Here is a 22,040-nt window from a genome sequence, read left to right as displayed (position 1 = left end):
CCAAAATAAGGAACGCAAATGGTGGCGCCCATGGGCGCCGCTATTGGCGTACGCGGTTTTTGTTTTTTTAACTCAGCCATGATAGGCTATGCAAACATTTATGTAGCCTATCACGGCTGACTGCAGGGATGCAAATGGCGGCGGCTATGGCCGCCGCCATTTGCAGACCCCACCGGCCAGGATTCGCGGCAGGAGGGACGGGGCACCTCCCCCCCAGCCAGAATTTCGGGGGGGAGGGACGGGGCACCTCCCCCCCAGCCAGAATTTCGGGGGGGAGGGACGGGGCACCTCCCCCCCCAGCCAGAATTTCAGGGGGGAGGGACGGGGCACCTCCCCCCCAGCCAGAATTTCGGGGGGGAGGGACGGGGCGCCTCCCCCCCACCGCGAATTAAATTTCGTTAAAGGTAAGTGACTTTCGTACATCCCTAGCTTAGTGATTAGTATCTGTAAGAGTCATAAAGTAATAAAGAATAAAGCCTTGGAAAGAATCCTCGTCGTCTGTGTCCCGAGTTGGCTATTGGAGGGGACTGTTAGAGGCAGCTAGGGCGCTCCTGACAGCATCCAAATTTCATGTATCTATCATACAAACTAAAAAAGTTATAGCTGTTTCTATTTTCCAATGCAAGTCAATGGGAAAATGTAAAAAAAAAAAAGGCAATTACGACAGCTCAAAAGATCCAGGACACAGTTCAAAAAAGGTCCGGGGCCATGCCCAGGTGGGCCCTCTCCTAACAATGCCCCTGCACCCCTTTCTCAAGAAACATAGTAATTCATACCTCCAGTTGTCACTCTAGTCTTTTGTTCATAAGGCAAACTTAAGACTTTAACGTGGTTTTAGACCCTGACCTCAGAGAGATTCCAAGAGACTCCACAAGATCCCACAAGCAGTGTGATTTTAGGAGAGTGGTATTACTGGGATAAACTCAGTTTGAGCTCCCAGCTTAAGACGCCTATCCTTGTACACCCTCATCCAGCAAACCCTGCCCAGTAAAACACTTTGCTGCAGCCAAGAAATGTAACATCATAGTTCAAGACATGATCATCAATAACCAGGAAGTTCCATCTTCTGCAATAGCAGCAGTTTCTTCAAACATTTTGAAAGCCTGCAATGGACCACAATTTGAAATTTAAGCTATCATGTTTGTCAGTATCTTTTCTATAGTGATTTGCACACCCACTTTGGCACAATATAGAGGAAGGGGCATTGGGATGAAGGACTAATAGGGATCTCAGAACTTGGTTTTGAACAATCGTAAGGCTTTTTTACATCTGCATGACCTCAATGTGAAGCCATATAAGTAGGAAGATCAAAGCACCAAAACTTAACTACAGAGTATGTCATGTTCCTACTTATGATTTCCATAGAACAGTGACGGGGAACCTCCTACTCATGGGGTTTCCTCATCTGGCCCACCAGCTTCTGTCTTAGATCCAAGCCCCACCCAATGATCAGAGCAGGGTTTCACTCTTCAGCACTAGAGAAAGGCCGACTTCCTTTAGCAGTCAGGAAGGAAACCCAATCTTCAATCAGTGATTGGAGATAACAGCCGGGTTTCTTTCTTCAGTGCTGAACAGGAAAACTCTTCAGCACTGCCCTTTTCTCCCTGCACAGAGAAGCATGGAGAAAGGTGTCAGATGATGGCAAGGTTTTGGGGTAAGGGGGGAAGGGCTTTGGGAGGGATCTCCAACACCAGCCAGGGATTACTGGGCAATGAGAGCTCATACATCTGATCCCCCTCCCGCCTGGTAGAACAATATACACACCTGAGATGCATTTGAGGCTTTCAATTTGGTGGCATGAAAGTGCAGAACCTATGATTTCCCATATGCAGTGGGAATTCTTAAATAGTTGAATGCTTTGAATTCTTCAGTATCATGGTCACCTACGATCTGTTACAAGTGGCCTGTTTTCAAAACCAAAACCTTAGTTTTGGAATACTAAGGAAGTAATTCCTATGATAGTTTGCCAAACCCAGCAAAAAGAATTTCAACCTAACATGTCATCAACTGGAGAACTGTTTATTTCAATATTTAGCTCACTGCAACCCAAGTACCCAGCCAGGTTTCAGTATCTAATACCTTTATATAAAATGGATAAACAAACATTTGAGAGATGTTATAAATTCCACCCCAGAATAAATCCCCACTACTGAAAGTCTGACAAAAGCTTCTGTAGACAGAAAATGTCACAATTGTGAACGACCCTCTAATAACCAATCTGCCTATGATGTTCATGGTCAATAGTAATTTCAGTCACTCCTAGAGGTAACGGCATGCCATGGAAGAGATGACAGTCTCTCAAGCACAGTAGACGCAGACTTTATACATCAATACTAGAATCCTGAATTGTTGCTGGATCATGTCAGTGTGGCGGTTTACACAATATGCTAAACCACACTCAGTGACTGAGTATGGGTTGGTTTGAACCGTGGGTTGTTTGTTGAACAGTGAGTTATTGTGCTGTCTAAACACAGCCAGGCTGGCTTATTAACAATGCAGTGTGGCTTATTTTTTCTCAGAAAGCCACCTGGAGAACCCATGGTTTGTTGTTGGGTTGTTCAGAGTGTTAACAAGCTATCCTGGCTGCATTCAGACAACACGATAACCCACCCTGTGGATAATGTGCTGCATTCATACAACCTACTGTTCAACAAACAATGCACGGTTCAAAACAACCCACATTCATCCACTGAGTGTGGATTAGAGCATTGTGTGAACAGCCCCAAGTTTCAAGAACACTGGAAAATTTCCACCAATCAAGAGAGAGTATATGCAGGTTGCTTACCTGTAACTGTATTTCTTTGAGTGGTCATCTGTGCATTCACACATATGGGCTCTGGAGCTCCGCTGAGTCTCCTTCAGGAAACTTCCATAGCTGAGGAACGTTTTCGCTGGAACCCTTCCCCCACCGTCCACTACATATGTCCCAGTGGGTTCCCGCCCATTCCCTCAGTTCCACCTAATGTGGCCTCAGACCTGAGGGAAACAATGACACCTCGGTACCAACATCGAATGCAACATTGACACTGAAGTGGGGATGGTGGAGGGGTTGTGCGAATGCACAGATGACCACTCGAACTACAGTTACAAGTAAGCAACCTGCATTTCTTCTTCGTTGTCTCTGTGCATCACACATATGGGCGATTAACAAGCTCACTTACCAGAGGCGGGTAGGTGTCTTAAGCCAAGACTGATGATAGCACGGCTCACCCAAAAGCAGAGGCTGAACGTGCTTGAATGTCGAGTTTGTAGCGCTTCACAAACATCGACGCTTTCGACCATGTCGCTGCCCTGCACAAGTCTGACAGCGGTAAGCCTCTGCTGAAAGCTGTAGACATGGCTACTGCTCAAGTGGAATGTGCTCCAAGGTGATGAGGGTGTTCCAATCCCGACAAATCATAGGCCAAGCCAATGGTTTGCACAATCTACGAAGCCAGGCTTTGGGAGGAGACAGAAGAGTCCTTCTTGGGACTGCCATAGCAAATGAAAAGGCGTTGCATGGTACAGAATGATGCTGTCCTGGATCTGTAGAAAGCCAATGCCCTCCTGACATCAAGAGCGTGCAATTTCCTTTCCAGGTCAGAAGAAGGGTCAGGGAAAAAGGTTGGTAGCAATATGGTCTGGTTGACTTGGAAATCAGAGACCACTTTTGGCAGAAAATCACTATCTGGCCTGAGGTCAACCTTGTCCTTGTGAAAGATCATGTAGGGGTGGTCCACCCTCAAGGCACAGAGTTCACTGACACGACTGGAGGACGTGATGGCAACCAAAAAGGCAACTTTCCACAAGAGTAGGCGAAGGTCTGTCGTGGGCAAAGGTTCAAAGGGCTTTGAGAGGAGAGCATGTAAGACCACAAAGAGACTCCACTGAGGAACCAAAGTTTGAACCGGAGGGGCCAAGTTCTTTAGACTCCGCAGGAACTAGCTAGTAGTAGGATGAGTAAAGAGGAAAAAACCTTGAACTGGCCCTCTGTAACAAGAAAGAGCTGCTAGATAAACTCTTAACTATGAAAGTTTCGAACCTTTTTGAAACGAACTATGGAGAAAAAAAAGGGCATTCTCCAAAGAAACCTGAAGAGGATCGAAAGGATGAAGATTGGCAAACGACTGAAAGAACGACCACTTTGCAGCAAAGGAACGACGGGCAGGCGGCTTCCTCATCACATTCAGGATTGCCTGAACTCCGGGTTGAATTCAAGGAGGAGTAATCCCAGTTGGATCCTCCAAGCTGTGAGCTTCAATGTGTTGAGATCCAAGTTATGAATCCTGCCTCGGTCTCGAGGTATCAGGTCCGGATCCTGAGCAAGGTGGAGGAACCGTCTCCTCGACAGACGAAGTAAAGTTGGGAACCATGGCTGTCTTGGCCACCAAGAAGCAATGAGAATGCAGTCCATCCCATCATGCACTATCTTCTGCAGCACCTTGGAGAGGAGGGGAAATGGTGGAAACAGATAGAAAAGTTCTCCCCACCACTGAGTCTGGAACACATCGCCCAGAGATGATTGACCAACCCCCACTCTTGTACAGAAGTGGGTGCATACGGCATTTGTCGGAGCGGCAAACAAGTCTGTTGTTGGATTGCCCCAATCCTGGAAGAGGAGATCCAGAAAAGAAGCCGACATCTGCCACCCATGAGAGCTGTACGTTCGACTTAGAGTGTCTGCTAAGACATTGTCCTTTCCAGCAATACGAAGAGTATTCAAGAGAATGCCTCCCTGAATTGCCCACTGAAAGGTGTCCAACGTGAGTTTGACAAGTCATGAAGAGTGCACCCCGCCCTGCTTCCGGATGTGCCAGAAGACCAACATATTGTCCGTCAGGATCTGTTCATGTCTGCCTTGAAGGTAAGGTTCGAAAGCTCGCATCACTTTCCAAGGAGAATGGGAGCAATGAACGTCGGAGAGTCAAAGTCGACGCTTTGAGGATAAGTCGATCCTGCCGCGGTCCTGACGAAATGCTGCAGTTGAAGCAGGCTGTTTCTTCTGGTGTTGAGTAGGTTGGTAACACTGGTACCGGTCAAACTGTTGTTTGGTCACATACAGCTGGGACTGAAACCAGCTGCGACTCCTGTACTTTTGCTGTACTAGTTGAGGGCCCATTTTACGGCGGTTGTCTTTGCTTTCTGAACAGAGTCCATCTGCTTGTCCGTCTCTGAATTGAAGAGCCCTTCTCCATCAAAAGGCAGGTCTTCTATTTGGGACCTTGCTTCAGGAGTCAATCCTGCAGACCTCAGCCAGGCATGTCTCCTGAGGGCAATGGAACCGACCATCAATTTGGCACTGCAATCTGCACCATGCCTATAGGTATTAATCTGCTGCCTCGATAGTTTGACGGCTTTGGCATGGAAAACCCTGGCAAATTCCTTTGGATCCTCTGGGAGGTAGGCACAAAGGGAATCCATCTTCTCTCACAAGAATAACTGATACCTGGCCATCATGGCTTGGTAATTGGCCACTTGGAGCTGTAAAGCAAGAGGTCTAACCTTCTATTAGACCTCATTATCAAGAGGTCTAACCTTCTCCCTTCTTTATCAACAGGTGACACATGAGATTTCTGCAATCAACCTTGCGCCAATTCCATGATGATGGAATTGGGGTGCGGATGTAAATACAGGAACGCTGCGTCCTTCTCCTGCACCCTATAAAGCGATTCAAGGCAACTAGATGTTGGAGCCATGGAGGAGGGGGCCTTCCAAGACTATTCGATAGGTTGGGAGGAAAGGCGCCGCTACCAGTTTCAATGACTCAGTGTGGACAGAGTCAAAAGCAGGATCCTGTATATGCTCCTCTGGTTGTTGTACTTCAATGCCCAAGGAATGCACCATTCTGCTGACCTGCTTAGTGAAGTTAAACATATCCTCAGAGCGGGACGCCCCATCATGGGAGCCCACTACATCATCTGGAAATGGAATGGAAGGTAGGACAGATGAGGAGGAAAAGGAATCTGAATGGTAATCATCAGTGGAGTTATTTAGGGATGTACGAAAGTCACTTACCTTTGACGAAATTTGCTTCGCGGTGGGAGGGAGGTGCTCCGTCCCTCCCCCTGAAATTCTGGCCAGGGGGGAGGCGCCTCGTCCCTCCCCCCCGAAATTCTGGATGGGGGGGAGGTGCCCCGTCCCTCCCGCCGCGAAACCCGGCCGGCCGGGAACGCAAATGGCGGCAGCCGTAGCCGCCGCCTTTTGCGTCCTGCAGTCAGCCGTGATAGGCTATGTAAATGTTTACGTAGCCTATAACGGCTGAGTTAAAAAAACAAACAAACGGCGCGTACGCAAATGGCGGCGCCCATGGGCGCCATTTGCGTTCCTTATTTTGGCACGTGTAGTCTACATAAACATTTACGTAGACTACGGCGAAAATAAGGGGAACGGAAATAGCGTAGACGCTACGCTATTTGCATTCCCCTTATTTTCGCCGTAGCCTACGTAAATGTTTACGTAGACTACACGTGCCAAAATAAGGAATGCAAATGGCGGCGCCCATGGGCACCGCCATTTACATACACACGTTCCCCCCCCATTCAGCCGTGATAGGCTACGTAAACATTTACGTAGCCTATCACGGCATTTTTTTAAAATCTAGCCGTGATAGGCTATGTAAATCTTTACGTAGCCTATCATGTGTTTTGCTTTTTTTTTTACTGGAAATGATGGCAGCAGCCGGTCGGAAGACCGGCTGCTGCAGTCGCCGCCGCCGTACCGCCACCGGAGCTGCCGCCGCCGCCGCTGCCAGGGAGATTCACCAAAGGTAAGTCCCATCCCGGGGGGGGGCGGGGGGAGCAGACTGTTTCGCCACCAATTTCGGGGGGCCGAATGCGCTGGCATTCGGCCTCCCCGAGATTTGTGGCAAAATTCTCTGACATCCCTAATCATGATGTGAAGTTGTTTGTGGTACACAGTCTGTTGATGGAATTGGTTGTGGAACCGAAGCTGGGACCGATTGCACTGATTTAGATGGCTCTGCTTGGCTCCTCAGCAGCGAAGAGGAACAAAGTGGCATGGGTGGAGGCACCAGGAACTCATTCCTCTCAGAGGATGGGACACAGTCCTCAGCGGAAGAAGCTGATACCAAGGGGAGTGCAGGGCAGTGTCAGGGTGGACACTGAGCCCATAGAATCCCAGAGTAGTTCTGATTCTGAGGAAGAGCAGTCGCTCCTGGGAGAGGAGCGTGCTCATATTTCCCAGGGCCAAGAGCTAACAGAGATTCCTCCCACCAGCATTCCTAGCTTAGATAGCAGTCCAGGGAGTGACAGAGCGCGGGAAGCAGACTTGATGGACGTGCGACACCGACACAGAGAGCGGCGCCAGATGGAGGGCGCAGAAGGAGGCGGAGTGCCCGGCTAGCGCGCAAACAACGGCTGCACCCAGAGGATCCAAGGGAAAAGGGGAGGGACTCTCCCTAGTCCTTAAGTTCAGGGGTCTGCCAGTAATTCCCTTTCAAACGGGGACCAACTGTTCCAACTTAGGGCATAGGTACTCTGCTGCTCATATCTAGTTGCTAACAATAGAGTTGTTAAGTTGTAAAAGAGGAATAAAGCTTTGAAAAGAATCCATTCGTCTGTGTCTGGACTTGGCTACTGGATTAGACTGAGAGAGGCCTCCAAAGAGCCCTTGACAGGCAGCATACCCAGAGAGCTCTGAAAAATACTCTCGATCCCGAGCAGCATGCCATTCGTCAAAATGGTAAGGCCCTTGCAGAGGGTAAGACCATTCCAAGCACCTGTCCCAATTACCTTGGGGAGATCTTGATCTGTCCCTTTAGTGAAGGTTGAAACGGTGATCCCGATAAGGAGAACAATACGACCCTGAATGGAACCGATGCTCTCAATCCCGAGGAGGGGATGGGAGATGGTGATGTGGGGCTTCATGCCTCATTGGCAAGTGACGGTCTCCTGACAGAGAAATCTCTCGATCCTAAGAGACTGATAGTGGAGGGGAAAAGTCCAGGATTTCACCCTCAGATACGGTCGACACCAGCTCGGTGACTGGAGCAGCAGGTGCTGGTGATAGTACACAAATTGGCGAGTCCAGCAGTGGAGGAGGTGCTGGGATCATCGGTTTTGAAGGTTTTTCAGCAACCTTCTTTTTCTTATGTTTTTTCAGGCCATTCGATCCCGACTTTGGAATCTTTGCCTTTTTCGTGATTTTTCTCACGACTAAGTGTGCTAAGGAGTGCCCCGGGGTCGGAGGACCAGTCAGTTCGACTGAGGTAGTTAGACGAGGAGACTTCGGGCTGGATAGTCGCCTCAAGTTTGCCTGCTGTAGGGGACCCTGCAGCTTTTGGGGGTCTGTAGCCAACAACGCTCTCCCCCATGGCTCTGCTTTAAGTCTGTCCGCTCTGTTCTTTTGTTCCTGTTTAGTAAATGAATGGCACAGGGAGCAGGAATCAGGGAGGTGTCCTTCACCCAGGCAAAAAAGGCAGAGGGAGAAAGGGTTGTTGGGGGGGCAATTTACTCCCACACTTGACACACTTTTGAAAAGTGTGGCCTTTGCGGCCATATGACAGCACCGCAGCTGCAGTTGAGAGATGGACGAATGACAAAGATGACAATTTTGTGTGTGTGTGTGAACGACAACGACGAGACGAAGACAATGAAGATGAACAACAACAAATATAACAAGAAATCCTCAGCAACAGATAGGAATGCTGCAATTCTCTTTCTAGCAGAGAAGAAGCTCCGAAGAAGACTATCCACTATGGCGGTTGAAAGAGAACTGAAGGAACGGGTGGGAACCTGCTGGGACATGAGCACTGGACGGTGGGGGAAGGGTTCCCACCAAAACGTTCCTCAGCTATGGAAGTTTCCTGAATGAGACTCAGTGCAGGCGCAGAGCCCATGCGTGTGATGCACAGAAACCACGAAGAAGAAATCACATTCTGAGCCAGCTAAAGCTTCTATGGTATCATGAAGCAGTGTTCCATACGCAAAGCATAATAATCGTGCCTAAAAATGATGAAGGAATAGATTACTAGGCCAACTTATGATAAAAAGAATCACAAGTTTCTTGCCAGATGGGTTTTATTATAATATTTCTGGCCACCATCTCTGACTGAGATTTAAAGAGGTCTAGAAGCAATTAATCCAAGGATGCAAAGTCTGACTGGTCAGAGGCCCTTCTAAGTCAGACTAATGGTTTATTCTAACCTAATATACTGCCTACTGAAGATAGCTAGATGTCACATAAAAGTTCACAAGAAAGACAAATAATATCAACATTGTTGTTAATTTCCAGCACCTTGCAGACAGAAACATGGGAGTCACTCTGTTGCTTACATATAGCTTGTAGCTACCCACAGAGCTATCCTCCAGGTATTTATTTACTTACTGTGTTTATAGACTACCTTTTTAGCTACAACAATTACAAGATGATTTAAAATATAAACTATCAATAGTTAAAAGAATTCACTGTTACCCACACATTTGGCAACTAAGCCTATGACTGGGACAAGCCAAATAAGTCCCGAACAATATGTTTATACTAATTGCCTTGGAAAATATTGTTTTCTGTTTTTATGCTTAGTAGACCAAAATAAAAGTTAGCAACCAGGGAGACAAATGGTAATTACAAATATTTTCAATATTGTGTGGAGGGAGTTCTGTTTATTGTTTTCTGTATTACCTGCTATGAAAATTCAGTAAGACAGTTAATTTCAAAAACAATTCAAGTATGAAAAAATAAATCCAAAAACCAATAGGCAAGAAGCCTAGCTAAAGAGCTGCAACAGAAGCAGAAGCAGAACAATAGGAAAGAGCATACACTACTGATGTTCTTATGTTACCCAGAGCAGCCTTCACTACCAGATGTTAATGCCCAGGGAATGCTCATATGAGAGAAGATGCTCCCTGACATAATCAAAAGAATCCAAGGACAAGAACAGCACCTTGAATTGGGAATGGAAACAAACTGGCAGCCTGTGAAGATGTTCCAAAGTAGATGTCATATGTTTGCAGTAGCTTACACATGACAGCAGATGAACAGCCAAATTCTGAACCTGTTGGAATTTTCAGACTGTCTCCAAGGACAGCTTATGTAGAGAATATTACAGTAATCTAATCTAGAAATTACCAAAATGTGAATGTTGGTAGCCATGTGCCTTTTTTCCCCCAGCAGCAGGCACAGCTGCCAAGTCAACTGAAGTCTAGGCCACTACCATCTGGGCATCCAGGAGTTTTCCCCAAACTGAAAACCTGATCCCTAAAGGGGAGTGGGACTTCATCGGACATCCAGACCCACCTGGATCTGATGCAAAGGATAAATCTAATCCTTTAAAATACCAATAATGTCATTACCCATAGCAATATCTTGCGGCAATACATTATATAGGTTCATCATAAATTATGTGAAGTTTTTAATATATCTTCATCTTAAGGATGATGGCGGCTTCCTTTTCCTAACACATAAAACAAGTCTTTAGAAATACTCACAAGCAAAGGGTATTCAGCTGAACACCAGGTTTTTGCTCTTATTCCAATTATATTTGTGCTTGGAACATCATAGTAGTCTCCAACTTTGAAAATTTGATCTTCGGTTATCTTATAAAGTATATCCTGTATTAAAATGAAAACATCTGGAAAACATATAGCCACTTCTTTTACACTGTGAATCAACGCGGTATCTATAATACTTGCTGGAAATTTGATTTCTTCTGATGTTAAGAATCCATCACATGTGTGGAAAGTACCAAAATCTGTCACTAAAATTGCTGTTGTTGGATAACATGCAGCCCATGAAACCAAGGCATCACTACCAACTGGAAAAGAGATGGCGGTGTCTTTTTCATAACCTAAAATAAATATGGGCTGAGCGAAAACAAAAGGAGTATCAAGAACAAAACAATCCTGAAAAGCAATTGTTCTTCCATAGATGCGTGCGATGTTGTCATTTGTTAGGCTAGGTAGTTCAATTGTCCACATTCTGAAAATAGAAGAGTAAATTAATTACATTTTATCTTTTGTTAAAATCCTTTTTTAATATATATTTTAATTTCAGAGCCAACTTACATAGAAAATGTTTATTTCTACTTATTTAAATATACTGATTGTTCCATTCTAACTATATAATGAATGAAGTCTGTTTTCAGTCAATCCAATTAATGGCATGGGGGGCATGGCTTGCCAAGAGGCAAGGTGGAGGTTTAACTTACTAACTCCACAACCCAGGCTCCTTTAATAGCCTGACAGCAACATAATCAATCTTGATGCTTATTAAATGTTGTTGTTGTTGTTCAGTCGTGTCCGACTCTTCGTGACCCCATGGACCATAGCACGCCAGGCCTTCCTGTCCTGCGCTCTCTCCCGGAGCGTGCTCAAGTTCATATTCATTGCATCCGTGATGCTATCTAGCCATCTCATCCTCTGCCGTCCCCTTCTCCTTTTGCCTTCAGTCTTTCCCAGCATCAGGGTCTTTTCCAGGGAGTTTTCTCTTCGCATTAGGTGGCCAAAATATTGGAGCTTCAGCTTCAGTATCTGTCCTTCCAATGAGCACTCAGGGTTGATTTCCTTTAGGATGGACTGATTTGACCTCCTTGCAGTCCAGGGGACTCGTAAGAGTCTTCTCCAGCACCACAGTTCGAAAGCATCAATTCTTCGGCGCTCAGCCTTCCTTATAGTCCAGCTCTCACAGCCATACATAACTACTGGGAAAACCATAGCTTTCATTAGACGGACCTTTGTCGGCAAGGTGATGTCTCTGCTTCTTACTATGCTGTCTAGGTTGGCCATAGCTTTCCTCCCAAGGAGCAAGCGTCTTTTAATTTCATGGCTACAGTCACCGTCTGCGGTGATCTTGGAACCCAAGAAAGTAAAATCTGTCACTGCTTCCATTTCTTCCCCTTCTATATGCCAGGAAGTGATGGGGCCAGATGCCATGATCTTAGTTTTTTTAATGTTGAGTTTCAAACCAGCTTTTGCACTCTCCTCTTTCACCCTCAACAAGAGGCTCTTTAGATCCTCTTCGCTTTCTGCCATTAGGGTGGTATCGTCTGCATATCGGAATTAAGGGGATGCAGCAAAGAACATCTCAGCAGAATGATTGAGTACCAAAACTTATCTTGCATCAAAAATTCAACAGACAGCTCAGAGGATTCCACCGAGGAGAAAGAAGCTGTCATAGTGAACAGCAGCTTAAAAACAACAAAAGATGGGAAACTGACAAGCACACTGTCAAAGAAAAAGACCGATTACTTACCTGTAATTTTAGTTCTTCGAGTGGTTACCTGTGCAGTGACACACATGGGTTCTGTGCCTGCACAGAGCCTTCATTGGGACTTTCTAGACCTGAGAAGTTCAGACAGGAAGCGTGCCCTTCCCAATTCTGCTCACACCCTAAGACCAAAGCTTCTCCTTTTCCCTTTAATTTCTCCTAGAACATGCAGTGCCAAATCAAGAGGAATGGTGAAAAAAGTGGAAACAGCTGTAGCAGGGTAGGAGGGTGGGTTGTGTGACTGCACAGATGACCACACAAAGAACTAGTGTTACAGGTAAGCAGCCTGACATCCTTCTTTGTGGTCTCTGTGCATCACATTATTAACCAGCTAACTTACCAAAGGTGGTGGGATAGGTGATCAAGTGAGTAAAGGTGAAAGTACTGCCTGATGAAGAGGCATCCTTCCTTGCCCAAACATCCAGGCAATAGTGTTTAACGAACTGTAACAGTCCGCCAGGATTCACTGGGCCAAGTCATCTTCCTTCTCTTGCTGAAAACACCCAGGCAGAGAGGCAGCTAGGTCTGAGTACAGAGTTAAAAGAGAGCACTGCCTGGGGATGGCTCAAGCTGATAAGGGTAGCACAGCACAGCTGTGGGAGAGGGAAGCCTCAGCTGCAACAGCTGGGCCTCATCAAGATCCTGCTATAATACTCTGGGAAGGAGCAGGAAAAGGAGGATGGTGGGAAGAGCAAATTAAGAGAAGAGAGGCAAGTGAGAGTGGCTTGCAAGAGGGCACACAGCACTCTCTGCCAAGGCAGATACTGGAGGAGTGCCTCACCTGCAACCATCACCACCCTAGGCTTCCTTGGGTGGAAGACCTGGAAATTCCCAGTTGGCAGCCACAGGAAGATCTCGGGCATATCAAAGCCTGGGCTTATCTTTCTCTGAGGAACATGAAGAACCCCACCCACTGCTTCGTCTGAAGAGCTACTTCTCTAGGAATGGTCAACCACCAGTGAAAGAAAACTGTGAAGGGTTGCCACTTGAAAGGCCAATACTGCAAAAGGGGAGAGTTGGACATTTTGGTAATTTAAAGCTGGGAGGGGGCAGGGGAGGAAGGTATAATTCCTCACCCTGAATTGTAAGTCTATATATTTGCTTGTCCTCAGAGCTGTAACTACAGGCAAAGACTTACAAATAAAAGCTGCCTGCACTTAAGGCATAATCCACTTATAATTATGGAGGCTATGGAAGAGCGTGGATTTAAGGTACCCCTTCTGGAGGACATGCTCACACGAACACTGAAGGCTGTGACTAGGGATATCGGAGGAATCCACAATGGGTTCAAATGAGTTCAGATTATTATAAATCCAACCCATGGATTCCACAGTGGACCAGCTTGTTCCCAAGTTGTGTAAAATGCAGCCTGGTTTTTACTTTCTGGAATTGTACATAAACTTAGTCATACAAAAATATTAAAGTTGCTGAAAAATACACTAATATATACTCCATTAAAACACACACACTCACACATTTTATACATCTCTGATCTCTCTTCAGCCTCTGCTATGTAGCAGTCTGTGTGTGTGTGTGTGGCTCATTCATGGTACTCTGAGCTAAGAAAAATATGCAAAATATTATGTGCCACTGAAAGTTCTGTAAATTGTAACAGATGTTTTTGGGTATTTTCCTGAAGGGGGAAAAATCCAATTCAGTCAATGAGTGGTTGGTGGAGCAAAAGATGCCTGACAATCCACAAAGCACAGACAGAATGGATTTAACAAAATCCAGACATCCCTAGCTGTGACCAGATAGCAGCCCTGCACAAACCTTGATGCGGAACACCTGTTGAAAAGGCAACTGCAGAGGCAACAGCCTGACAGGGGATCTTCATGACAACAGAATGAGAAGTGCATTGAAGTATTACCTGTATTTTCATGGAATTGCCTTTGGTCCATAAGGGACACACGAAGCAAGATAAGCTGAGTGAACTGTACCTTTAAAATCTGGTTTTCAGTGGTCACACAGCACTTGAAAGGAACATATTTCTGGGTGGGGTGAGTAGAACTGAATGTCATCAGACTGGCAGGGGCTGCTCAACCAATGAGAGAGGCTTCTTTCCCATCCCTGTCCAGGCTCCACCCTGCTACAACATTATTATGACTGGAGAGCAGCTAATTTTCTCCATGTGTGCAGACTTCCCTGGAGAAGCCAAAATCTCCAGTTCTCAAGTGCAGCATCTGAAGGCTCCCCCTGAGAGCTTCCCCCTACCCCATTTTTGCCCCATTCCAGTAATCTGCCATGGAGTTATTTCTCCCACCCCCTTTATCCCCACATGTGCACTTTTGCCTTGGGAAGCCAAAATCCCCAATTCTTGAGTGCAGCATCTGAAGACTCCCCCATGAGAGCACCTCAGCCCTCCAATTTTGCACATTCCAGCACTCTGGCTGAAAGTTATTGCTTCCAACCCTCGCTTTCTCCTTCTCCCTGATCGCAGTGAGAAGCTCCAGTAAACTCGAAAGATCGTTACTGCAATAAAACAATAAAGCGGAGAAGGGACTTTACATAACAGAGAAATGACTTTACATCAGAGAAACTACAGAACATCAAAGGAGCAGAGCACTGCAATAGTGATTTAAGACTGCATCGGAGAAGCAAAAGCACTTTAGGGCGAGTTACTGAAGTTAGCCTTTAACCTTTTCACTTCAGGGGAGAGAGATTTATTTCTTATTTCTGAGTAAACATGCACAGAAGGGGGAAATGTTACAGATTAAAAGCAGGTTACCTATGGTGAATGAGTGTCCCTGCTACTGTGGTAATGTGAGGGGTTGCTGTTGCACTCCCGGGGGTTTTCTCAATGGGAAAAACTATTTTGATTGGGGAAACAAGGGGGAATGGGGCATCCCACCCACTTGACCACATCACTGCCAAGTCACAGAAGCACGCTCAGGATTTAATGCGGGGCAGGGGTGGGGGGAGAGACATGGCACATTGTGGTAAAACCACCAGGGAGTTGCTTTCAGTAAAAAAGTCAGAGTAAAAGGAGTTTCAGAAAATGCGGCTTTTCAAGAGGGAAGAGGCTGTTTGGCAGCGGACTGGTGACAACATCATCTGTCACAAAGAAAGTCAAACTGCTCTAACTTCACAGTAAATAGCTAGTGAAGACAGAGTCAGTTTTAGGGAGTATGTCATTCTATTACTGCTCATGAAAGCCCCTGAGTGGAAGAGGCCATACCATGTCAGATAAGGGGAGCTGTGCCAAAGTGGAACAGAGCTTCTTGGCTTCAGAGACCCAAGTGGACAGATGCTGTGTTAAAAGTGATGAATGCTTCTTTCTTCCTCCATAACAGACAAAGAGTCTAAGGATCTTACGGAAAGAAGATGTTCCGTCAAGGTAGAAAGGCAAAGCTCTGCGAATGTCCAAAGTATGAAAGGATGCTTCCAAAGGTATGACTGGATTCGGAAAGAAGGTAGGTAAAATGATGTCTTGGTTTAGGCGAAATGACAACACAACTTTCAGCAAGAAAGTAGGATGTATTTGGAGCACTACCTTGTTTGCATTTTCCAAGCCACAATTTATGGTCCTCCAGAGTGCCATTAGTTCACTTGCTTGACATTGATATGTTATTGCTACTAGAAAAAGTACCCTGAACATAAGCAACCTGATATCATATGTAGCGAGTGGTTTGAAAGATTTGACATCAAAGAAGTCAAGACCACATAGAGACTACAGGTCAGAATCAGCCAGGAAATAGCGAGTATAGGTTCCTCAAACCAGTAAGTAACATCTTTTTCACTGGATGCAAGAAAACCATACATCCTTTAACCTGAGCATGGAAAGCAGATGACACTGTCAAATAGACCAAGAGGGAGGCAGGGAGAGGTCCTGATTGTGAAAAGTTAACAGAAACTGAAGAGCACAGTGCAGAGAACAAGGAAAAAGATCAATAGAGAGGCTGAAGCAGCATACAACTGGAATGTTCACCATTATGTCTAGAGGACCAAAGGGTACTGGGTTGTCTCTGAAGGACTCACCCACAAACCTCTCTGCTTCTCTACAAACCTCAAAGCAACCTTGGCTTTGTGGGAACAAACTTGCTCCCTGAGGGCCAGGAGCTCCTTTCACCAAGCATAGACCAGGGGTGGGGAGCCTTTTGGCCCAAGGGCTGGATTCAGTTTAAGGGACGCTCTCAGGGGCCACATTCCAGTGGCAGGCAGAAGCTGAAGGCAAAAGTGGATGGGGCTGAAAAATCCAGCCCCCTCCCCAATTCCATTGTTACCAATTTATAGCAGGAAGCATGTCTACTCAGAAGCGGGACAAGCCTTTTCATATTAACTCAGAATTAAGCAGGACTGAATCATTCAGCAGCACTTTCAAATAGCATTCCAAATATCAAGGCTTTGCATGTAAGCAAGGCAAGCCTCTGCAAGCAAAGGCTCAGATAGCAACAAGACTTAGGGCGCAATCCTAAGGGGATAGGCAGCTGCCTCCGAACTCGGAGGCGACCACCTATCCAATGCAGGGCAGGAGAAGCACAAAGGGGATCATTCCCGCTGCGCTTCTCCTGCCCTGCATTTGCAGCTAGACAGCTGATTTCAGCTGTCTAGCAGTGGGAAGGGGGAGCAGGGGAGGAGGCTGCCAGACGACACATAGGATGTGTCATACTGGCATTTCTGCCTTCCCTGCCCCAGAACACCCCATTTTGGCTGCTCTGCACTCCTCTTCCGAGCGTGGAGCATGGGGCTGTTCCATGCTGCCTGTGAGGCAGCATGGAATGGGGGGAAGGTCAGTTCCCAGAAAACCACATATCCTATGGCTGTCCAGCCGCTGACTAGCAGCCATAGGATTGCTCCCTAAAAGCACAATCCTATGCATGTTTAGACAGAAAAAAGTCCTACAACTCCCTGCATTCCTCAGCTAGCATGGCTGGCTGGGGAATGCTGGGAGTTGTAGGATTTTTTTCTGTGTAAACATGCATAGGATTGTGCCCTAAATCACTCAGAATCTTTCCTCCTGGCCCCACCATCTCTGCCCCTGAGGAAAAGCTCTTATCTCTGATCAGCAGATAAATGCTTTGCCCTGCTAATCACTGAGAATGGTAACCTTTTTCAGTGCTTAGCATAGAAAAATACTTATCTCTGTCAGCTGCTGATTAGAGATAAGAGCTTTCCCCTCCACAACAGAGGAGTTGGGACCAGATGAGGCACCAGTATCAGAAGAAATTGCTGGGCTAGAGGCTTCCCATTGCTGGCATACACCCACAACTTCTGTCCAGCAGGTAGAGAGAGTCATATATGTGACACTCAGTACAATAAGCTAGATATCCCCCTCTGGCTTTCTACCTTCATAGCTGGTACCATCATCATCATCATCATCATCATCATCTTCATCTGAGTTTGTTTACCTGGAAAACTGCATTTACTAGCAGAAGAAGGGGAAAGGTTGTTTGTGCTGGCCTCCTTGCCCTGCTGCTAAATTTGTATAGGTGCTAACTTCTTTTTACCTTGCTACTATGTCATTGGGGCTGAGCCAGGGACTTCATCACTGGGACTCCTCCTTGTCTCAGTGAACTGGGCTCCCTCACAAGCCTGTTCTACTTTTATATCCCTGGCTAGCTTTCCCCAACTGCTGCTTCAGCCAATTAGATTAGAAGGTTTCATTTCAAACATGAGGGGTGGCATTTCGCCCTCTGAATCCTCTGCGGGGGCTGCAGCCAGGCATGGAACATCCACAGGAGGAGCTGGTCCCTTCCCCTGGGTCTGGAGCCTGCCATTCCCCTTCATCCTCAGAGGAGTCCAAGGGAGGCATGACACTATCCCCTCCCCCGGCTCATTCTTCCTCTCCCCCGCCCCCCCAGCCCTGGCTTAGCTAGGTATTGCTAGTGGAACTGGCGAACCAGCTGGGGTGTGTGTACTTGGGCCGTGTCTTCCCAGGAACATTCTTCTGGACTGTACCCCTTCCACTCAATCAGGTACTGGAGCCAGCTGTGACACCAGTGAGAATCTAAAATCCATGCAACTTCAAACTCCTCCGCATCCCCTGCACGGGAGGTGGAGGCAGCTGTCAAGCACTCAGGGGATGAGGTGGGAGGGCCAGAACAAGCAGTGACTGGTGGAACACGGGGTGAAGGCGAAGGGATGCAGGGAGCTGCAGCTAGAAGGCTACTACGTTGATCTGCTGGGTGATCAGCACAGGACCAATGTGCCATGTGTCCAGCTTCTGGGATGGCCTCGAGGTCCACAGGAACTTGGTTGAGAGCCACACTCTGTCCCCTACTTTCAGATGAGGGCCCAGTTGGCAGTGGCAGTTGGCAAATTGTTCGTACACTTCTTTTGCCTGTTCTAGTTGATCTTTCAGGGCCGCCTGTATGGCCTTCAATTCCTGCACCATGAGGTCTGCAGTGGGGACCGGTGAGGGAGGTGCCACTGACAGGAAGACTCTGGGGTGATAGCCACAGGTGGTAAAGACAGGGGCTGCTGGGTGGATGCATATAGGGAATTGTTGTACGCAAATTCTGCCAGCGGGAGTAGGTCTACCCAATCATCTTGCTGGAAGCTGACATAGTGTTCATAGTAAATAGTGTTCCAGCGTGGCATTTGTGCACTCTGTCTGGCCGTCCGATTAGGGTGATGCGCCAAGGACAGGTGAACTTGTACGTTGAGGGCACGAAACAGGGCCTGCCAAAACTGGGCCATGAATTGGGTCCCCTGATCTGAGATCAGGTGATCCGGGAGGCCATGAAGACGGAACACCTGGGTCAGGAACATCTGGGCCATCACCTGAGCTGAGGGGAGACTGGCACATGGGAGGAAGTGGGCCATCCTGGTGAACAGGTCCACCATGACAAGAACAGTGGTCACTCCTTTGGAGCTAGGCAGGTCAGTGATGAAATCCAAGGATATAGATCGCCATGGCCCTGGGGGAGTGGGAAGTAGAAGCAAGAGGCTGGGTGGGTGCCCAGGAGCTACCTTAGCCCACCAATAGGTGTCACAAGCTGCCACATAGTCTCTGACATCCGCCTGCACCCAAGGCCACCAAAATTCCTGCAAAACTAGGTGGAGAGTCTGACAGTTCCCAAAGTGACCAGCTCTTCAGCTGTCATGGCATAGCTGGAGCACCTCCCCCTGTACGGTCCCAGGGGAAATATACAGGCAACGTCAATGGTACAGCAGGCCATCCTGCATGGAGCAGGGGTTGTCTGCAACAGGGTTTCTGGACTGGGGGTCTGGCTGGTGCACTTGGACATACGGGTCTCTCTGCTGCAGCCCCTGTACCTGGTCCACCAGAGATGGGAGTTGCTGGGTGGCCACAAAGTTTTCTGGGGGAAGGATGGGCCGAGGATGACTGGTTGTCTCAGCTAAGTATTTGGGCTTGCAGGAAAGTGCATCTGCCTGTTTGTTCTGGCATCCTGGGAGATATGTGACCATGAAGTTGAACCAGGAGATGAAAAGAGGCCACTGGATCTGGCATTGGTTAAGTTTCCGGGCACTTTGCAAGTATTCCAGGTTTCTATGATCCGTCCGTACTTGCACGGGATGATGGGCCCCTTCCAGCAGATGGCACCACAGCTCAAATGCCACTTTGATGGCCAATAGCTCCTTCTCCCAGATGGTGTAGTTCTATTCGGATGGGTTGAGCTTTCTCAAATGGTAAGCACAGGGGAGTAGGCTCTGCCCCTTTGCCACTGGCTGAAACAGGACTGCCGCCATGGCCTTGTCAGGGGCATCAGTTTCTATGATGAAAGGCTTGGTGGGGTCTGGCTGTTGCAAGATGGGAGCTGAGATGAATACCACCTTGAGGTGTCGAAATGCCCGCTGAGAGGCCTCTGTCCATTGAAACTTCTCCTTGGCTCGAAGCGAGTCTGAAAGGGGTGCAGTTAACTCGGAGTATTCAGAAAGGAACCACTGGCAGTAGTTGGCAAAGCTGAGGAGGCACTGTACATCTTTCACACAGTAGGGTGCCTGCCACTGCAAGATGGTCTCTACTTTTTCTGGGTCTATCTGAATTCCAGAGGGGGAGATATGGCGGCCCAGGAAGTTGACGGTCACCAGGTCAAATTCACACTTCTCCAGCTTGGCAAATAAGTGGTGTTGTTTTAGCCGCTGTAACACTGACTGCACGTGGCTCTCATGTTCCCAGGGGTGGCGCAAGTAGGTCAAAATGTCATCCAGGTAAATCACTAGGAAGCGGTCTAGGAAATCCCAGAAGATGTCATTCATAAAGTGCTAGAAAACAGTGGGGGCGTTGCATATCCCAAACGGCATCATGGTATATTCAAAATGGCTGTATCTGGTGTGGAAAGCTATCTTCCATTTGTCCCCCTCCCAGATGCATACTAGATTATAGGCCTCATGCAGATCCAGCTTAGTAAAAGTCTTGGCCTCCCATAACCGCCAATCCAGACCAAGCACCAGTGGGAAGTTAGGGGCCACCATGAGGTAGAATTGAATGGCCTCCCTATGTCCCGCCAGGGCCATCTCTAATGGTACAGTTTCCTGGACAATGGGCCAAGAGGTGAGCAAGAGGCTATCAATAGTTTCCACCAATATGGGCTGAGGCTTAGGTTGGTAAGGAATTTTGGGCAGGTCTGCAAAGGCTAGGTCCATAAAACTATTGATGGAACTCGAGTCCAACATGGCTTTGGCCAGCTGGGTCCCCTGTCCAGGGACCTTCAGAGAGACCAGCATGGTCAGATGCATGCTGGGTGAGGAGCTGGCTTGGTAGGTCCTCTGGAAGACCGAACCACCCTGGTCAATAGGCCTGTTGTGCCTGGGGTGTGGCAGTTTTTCTGGGGTGGTGGGGTGGGGTGGTTTGGCCAGGTAATGGGATGGGTAATGGCTCAGGCCCCCACAATACAGACACAGACCTTGTGGCCAACGCCTCTGGTTCTCCTCAGTGGACAGGCATGGCCGAACCCTGCCCAACTGCACTGGTTCTTCCAGTGGGGCAGTTTCCTTCCCAGAGGCCTCTTGTTCCATCTCCCTGAGGGTGGCATCTCTGGGGACTGGCTGGCAACAGGCCGAGGCACATGTGCTTTCCAGCCGTCCTTCAATCCGGAGTTACAAGTGGATCAGGGCTTGCAAGGTGGTGGGGCGTTCCACTCAGGCTAATTCATCCAGCAGGGATTCAGAAAGCCCCTCCTGAAATTGGTCCATGAAGGCCACCCCATTCCAGGCGAGGTCTTGCTGTAACAGGCAAAACTCAGTTATGTATTATGTGAGGGGGTAGTGGCCTTGTCTCAACTGCCTTATTCAGCAGTTAGCAGTGGAGGCTTTCACTGGATCCTCAAACATGGGCCTAAGCTCCCTGGGAAATGCAGCCAGGTTCACTAATAGAGGGCTGTTCTCTAGCAGGAGCGGTGTGGCCCATCTGGCTGTGGCTCCAGTAAGGAGGCTAATCAGGAACCCCACTCATGTCTTATCATCTGGGAAGGCCTCTGGCTTCAGGTCCATGAAGAGTTGGGTTTGTGCCAGAAAGGCAGGGAGTTGGTCCGAGGTTCTGAAAACTTTTCTGGGACTGCCACAAGGTATTTTGCCTTCCCCAGGGGTGGGGCCAGGGCGGCTGCAAGTCTGAGCTTGCAGAGTTTGCATCGCTGCTGTTTAGCACCTCAATTTGAGAGCGAAGGAACAGGTTTTTCTGCTGCAACTGTTCCATGGCAGCTAGATTCCAGCCCTTGCTCTCACTCTCGTATTTTACTTTTTTTAAAGGGTGGCTAGAGAACAAACTATCAGCTCCTGCCAGCTGACTGCAGCTGGCAGCGATAAATCACTGGCTGATAACAGGGTCGTAAACGGTAAACCTGTCAAAGGCTGCAAGGGGGAAAAGGCGGCTGAAGCAGGGAACTTTACCAGGGCAGTTGAATCCAAAGCGATGTGGCAAAGAGAAGTCCGTTTTC

At 47.7% G+C, this 22,040-nt stretch overlaps 1 protein-coding gene across 1 annotated transcript in view; it reads right to left on the bottom strand.

Moving 5' to 3' along the window:
• Positions 1-22,040, bottom strand: part of LOC146359857 (cation channel sperm-associated auxiliary subunit epsilon-like) — a 207,030-nt gene that overhangs the window by 117,534 nt on the left and 67,456 nt on the right. The window contains exon 9 of the mRNA XM_084828255.1: positions 10,425-10,914. Within this exon, the coding sequence (XP_084684381.1) occupies positions 10,425-10,914 (490 nt within the window). The remainder of the gene's footprint in view (positions 1-10,424; positions 10,915-22,040) is intronic.

The sequence above is a fragment of the Heloderma suspectum genome, chromosome 1, assembly GCF_057233095.1.
Source record: "Heloderma suspectum isolate Gila_16-S chromosome 1, 16-S_ref, whole genome shotgun sequence".
Classification (NCBI taxonomy): Eukaryota; Metazoa; Chordata; class Lepidosauria; order Squamata; family Helodermatidae; genus Heloderma; species Heloderma suspectum.
This window is presented reverse-complemented; position numbering and strand designations above follow the sequence as displayed.